Raw genomic sequence first — 6,005 nt, 5'->3', positions numbered from 1 at the left:
ATTTATGTATAATCTGTGTTATATACACTGTACATTTTCTCTGAGTAAAGCTAATTAACAATTTCCATTAGACAAAATATATGGAGATGGAAGGCCATCAAATGTGTCTTTAAAAATTTTATTTTTGAATTATCTTCTCTTTACCATCACACACATGACATTAAAAAAAGAAAATAGATTCAAAATGACAAAAAATCCACAAAGGTATTGATTTGTAAAGTTTTAATTAAAGTTACTTTTGTAAATAGCCTTAAACATTATAATTAGGTTGACTACTAATATGCATCCAAATGCAATTAAAATGGAGTTAGTATGGCCAGGAAGATCAAAAATTACATAATTATAATTAATATTTATCACCAAATAATGTATTATATATTATATATATATACTTAAACCCCATAGTTCTTTATATATATATATATATATATATATTTTTTTAAACCCCATAGTTCTTTAAATAATTAGTCACATGGTGAAATTTTAAATTTTAAAGGGAGGGAAATTTATTATGTGAGTATATTTGTTCACAGACCCTATCAAAGCCCTATTTTACATATATATATATGTAAATATATATATGTATATATATATTTGTATATATATATGTATATATATGTATATATGTATATGTATTTGTATATGTATATATGTATATGTATGTATATGTATATATATGTATATGTATATATATGTATATGTATATACATGCATATACGTATATATACATATACGTATATATATGTATATATACGTATATGTATATATATACGTATATGTATATGTATATATATGTATAAATATATATGTATATATATGGTTTTATTTATACTTTGCAGGCTATTTCAATTTTATTAAACTATACTCTTTGTGGGTAAACAAGTGTTAATATTCATATTAAAATTATTATAATTTGGAATTATAAAAGCATTCCAACATTTATTTCTTATCAGACACACTTCGTCAGTACAGGAGACACACCATCCATTCTTTTACTGAATAATTATTTAGACAAATATACTATATATCTGTTAGTTGCTAACAATTATTAAAATTGTATATCATGTAAAATGCACAGCTTCCACCTTTGAGTTGCTTAGATTTTAGCTAGTGCATACAATTGTACACATTTAGATAATAGAAGACAAAATAATGTCAATGCCTGAATAGGTGTGAGAAACACACCATCAATGTTCACTGAACTGTGAAATCCCAAACTCTGATGAAAGATCCACAAGTATTTTACTGAGAATGTAAATTTTTAAATGTCTCCTTTGTTCTCAGAAATCTGCTTCTTTATAAAGAACTGAGGATGACTATTTCAAGAAACATGAATACAGGAAATGTTTTTCACAGTTGTTTTAATAAATTAAGTCTCTATTATAACAACAGAATTTACCAACCACACACCAATTTTTTTCCAAGAATTTCTCATCACTATTCTTTTGCATATAGCTGTCCAATTTTCCCAGCACCATTTATTGAAGAGACTGTCTTTTTTCCACTGGATGTTTTTTCCTGCTTTGTCAAAGATTAGTTGCCCATAGATCTGAGTGTCCATTTATGCATTCTCGATTCTGTTCCATTGGTCTCTTTTTTCTGTTTTTGCCCCAGCACCATGCTGTCTTTGTGATCACAGCTTTGTACTATAGCCTGAAATCAGCAACATGATGCCCCCAGGTTTCTTTATTTCCTTTTCAACAATTCCTTGGCAATTCAGCCCCTTTTCTGGTTCCACACAAACTTAAGGGCTGTTTGTTCCAGCTCTTTGAAAAACGTCTTTGGTATTTTGATCGGGATGGCATTGAAAGTGTAGATTGCTCTGGGTAGCATAGCCATTTTAATTATGTTTATTCTTCTGATCCATGAGCATGGAATATTTTTCCATCTTTTTGTGTCTTCTTCAATGTCTTTCAAGAGTGATTTGTAGTTTCTAGAGTATAGTTCCTTGACATCTCTGGCTAAGTTAATTCTGAGATAACGTATGATTTTGTGTGCTATTGTAAATGGAATGGATTCCCTAATTTCTCTTTCTTCAGTCTCATTGTTCATGTATAGAAATGCAACTGATTTCTGAGCATTGATTCTGTATCCTGCCACATTACTGAATTGCTCTATATGTTCTTGACCACTCTCTCACACCATACACAAAGATAAACTCCAAATGGATGAAAGACCTCAACATGAGACAGGAATCCATCAACATCATAGAGGAGAACATAGGCTGTAACCTCTTTGATATCGGCCACAGCAACTTTTTTCATAACACATCTCCAAAGACAAGAGAAACAAAAGATAAAATGAACTTGTGGGACTTCATCAAGATAAAATCTTCTGCACCGCCAAGGAAACAGTAAAAAAAAAAAACAAACAAAAACAAAAAAAACAAAAAAACCCTGAGAGGCAGCCCACGGAATGGGAGAAGATATTTGCAAATGACACTACAGATAAAATTATCCAAGATCTAAAAAGAACTTCTCAAACTCAATACATGTGAAACAAATAATCAAATCAAAAATGGGTAGAAGATAGGAACAGACACTTTTCCAATGAAGACATACAAATGGCTAACAGATACATGAAAAAATGTTCAAAATCATTAGCCATCAGGGAAATTCAAATCAAAACCACATTGAGATACCACCTTACACCAGTTAGAATGGCAAAAATTGACAAGGCAAGAACCAATAAATGTTGGAAAGGATGGGGAGAAAGGGGATCCCTCTTACACTGTTGGTGGGAATGCTAGTTGGTACGAACACTTTGGAAAACAGTGTGGAGGTATCTTAAAATTTAAAAATTGAGCTACCCTATGATCCAGCAATTGTACTATTGGGTATTTACCCCAACGATACAGACGTAGTGTAGAGAAGGGCCATATGCACCCCAATGTTCATGGCAGCATTGTCCACAATAGCTAAATCATGGAAGGAGCCATGATGCCCTTCAACAGATGACTCTATTAAGAAGATGTGGACCATGTGTGCAATGGAATATTATTCATCCATCAAAAAGAACAATTTCACAACATTTACAGCAACATGGACGGAACTGGAGGAGAATATGCTAAGTGAAATAAGTCAAGCAGGGCAAGATAATTATCATATGGGTTCTCTCATTTATGGAAGCAGGAAGATTGGTAGGAGACAGAGGGAAGAATGAAGGGGGGTAAACATAAGGGGGAATGAATCACGAGAAACTAATCACGAGAAACTATGGACTGGAGGAAACAAACTGAGGGCTTCAGAGGGGTGAGGGGTGGGGGATTGGGATAGGCCTGTAATGGGTATTAAGGAGGGCACATATCGCATGGTGCAGTGGATGTTATATGCTAGTAATGAATCATGGAACCTTACATCAAAAACTAATGATTTACTGTATGGTGACTAACATAACATAATAAAAATTATTATTAAAAAAAAAAGAGGACTCAGCTGTCCAAGAAGGGAGGCATCTCAGCAGTGTAAAGTGGGTAGCCACTGTTGGTGGAAAACATCAGGCTGGCACACAGAACACAGCAGCAAAAGGAAAATGAAGGAATGATAAGGGAACCCACCAGAAGGCACAAGCCCTGAAGCATCCCAATCTCCCACAGTCCTTCCAGGAGGCTGGTAGAGGAAAACCATGTCATCCAGCCTGAATGGGCTGTTGGTAATTAAAACCATTTGCAAGCACTCAGAGAGAGAACATTTGGAGCTCTGAGGGAATTCACAACTAAATCACTCTTTGTTGAAAATAAAACATACTCAAGGGAAAAAAAAAAAGAATTTCTCATCACTAGTCTCCTTGGCTTTTTAGTCTAACCTGTGTCTGTTTGTTGCATTTATTTCAGAAAGTCCCTTGTGGAGAGAGGAGATGGATATTTACAATCTTACCACCATGACTCAGTTTATCCTCATAGGACTCTCTGACCTCCCTGAGGTGCGCTACCCTCCGTTTGTGGTCCTTACCATTATCTATCAGGTCACCTTGGTAGGAAATGGGGCCATTCTCTTGGTCATTGGGACTGAGAAAAAGCTCCATACACCCATGTATTACTTTTTGGTAAATTTATCCCTCTTAGACATATTCTGCCCATCAGCTACTGTCCCCAAGATGCTGGAGAACCTCCTGACTGAGCAGCAAAGCATTTCCTTCCTTGGATGTGCTTTTCAGCTTTATTTCTTGGTGGCCCTGGCAGGGACTGAAGTCTTCCTTCTCGCTGTCATGGCTTACGACCGGTATGTGGCCATCTGCTTCATACGGTGTCCACATTCCGCCTGTCTTTTTGCAAGTCCAACCGAGTTAACCAATACTATTGCGACATCCCACCAGTGATGGCCCTCTCATGCTCATCCACTTATGTAGCTGAAATGCTTGTTTTAGTGGTAGGAGGCATCCTGGGGATAAGTGCCTCCCTAATTACCTTTATCTCTTACATCTACATCATATCCACCATTCTAAAGATCCAGACAGTGGAAGGGAAGCACAAAGCCTTCTCCACACGTGCTTCCCACCTCCTAGTGGTCTGTCTGTTCTATGGCACAACAATATTTACCTATGTTCGGCCTTCCTCCAGTCAACACTCTCCAGCCAGAGACAGACTCATCTCCATGCTATATGCAGTTATTACCCCAATGTTAAATCCCATGATCTACAGCCTGAAAAACATAGAGGTCAAAGAAGCACTCAGAAGGCTTCTATGTCACAGCACATTTTTGCTGCAATTATAATATTAAAGCAGAATATATCAATGCTCACTTTAGAATAAATTCATAGGAAGAATTCATAGAATAATTTTCAGTTGATATATAGAACACATATTTATGTATTCATAGAAAATTATGAACACATGCACAGCACACATACATATAATTAGTTTACCTATCTACATATGTATATCTTTATCTCTATCCACTAGGCTTTTAATATTTATCATCCAACTGATGGCTTCAGAGGGAAGGGGTGTGGGGGATTGGGATAGGCTGGTGATGGGTATTAAGGAGGGCATGTATTGCATGGAGCACTGGGTGTTAAATGCAAACAATGAATCATGGAACACTACATCAAAAACTAAGGATGTACTGTATGGTGATTAACATAACATAATAAAAATTATTATTAAAAAAAGAAGAAAAATTTAAAAAAATATCATCCAAAAACAGACATTTTCAAGAGTAAGCAAAGAGTTGTTAATAATTAACAAGCATAAACTGAGCTGGTCTAACTTGGATATATGTTCATATCCATCTCCATACTCACAGCTGTATCACCTGTAGGTTTTAGTATTTGTATTAAATCATTATCTGATCATCTATTAAAAAATCTTTTTACTTTTTTCCCTCATGTTATCAACTGTTTATGCTGATATGATAATTTATTTTATTATTTCACTCTTTCTATTTAAATTTTAACTACCACTTACTCTACTTAAATCTCTTTTCCTGTGACTCTATCCCTTCTCAGTTCTACTTGTCTCTCTAAAGAGATCACTTACTTTACCAAATCTCTGATTTACATATCTAGTTTAGTTCACAATATTATTGCACTGTAACCTGAATATGTTCAAAACTGAGTATTAACGTCTAATACATGTACGCACATAAACATGCACACCTTATCAACTATATTGCATTTTTCTTATCAATTTTTTCCAGCTATGCAGACTAAAATCCATGAAACTAAACTCCACTTTGCCTTGAAGCCCAGCACTTTCATTCAATGTGACTAGAAAGCAGCTGTTTCTGACTGGGAATGGCTTACCCTTCACACTCCATCCCCTTTTTCTATCATGTTTAAAAACAGGACTTTTTTTTTTTTTTTGCTGTATTACTGCTTAGGTAACACACTGCTTTAACTCTCTGATTATGTATAATTTTTCCACAGTTTTCTCAACCCTGAAAATCCCAATTTCAAAATTTAGTCAGTCACTCTTAATATATACTCATTCTCTGAGGTTCTGAATCTGTTTTTACTCTCTAGTGTTGAATATCTTCTCTCTTTCTCTTATCTGCAGATAAGTTAAG

General features: G+C 34.9%; 1 protein-coding gene across 1 annotated transcript; it reads left to right on the top strand.

Annotated features, from left to right (window-relative positions):
* Nucleotides 1–3,855: 3,855 nt before the first annotated feature.
* On the top strand, nucleotides 3,856–4,712 carry LOC123791184 (olfactory receptor 5AP2-like). Its single transcript, XM_045795823.2, is given in 2 exon segments — nucleotides 3,856–4,234; nucleotides 4,237–4,712. Coding segments are annotated over 2 exon segments (855 nt in total).
* The last annotated feature ends 1,293 nt before the right edge of the window (nucleotides 4,713–6,005 follow it).

Source organism: Ursus americanus, chromosome 5 (genome assembly GCF_024610735.1).
Source record: "Ursus americanus isolate L20-20 chromosome 5, mUrsAme1.1.p, whole genome shotgun sequence".
NCBI classification, from domain to species: domain Eukaryota; kingdom Metazoa; phylum Chordata; class Mammalia; order Carnivora; family Ursidae; genus Ursus; species Ursus americanus.
The sequence above is the reverse complement of the archived record's forward strand: the minus strand, read 5'-3'. Positions and strand labels throughout refer to the sequence as shown.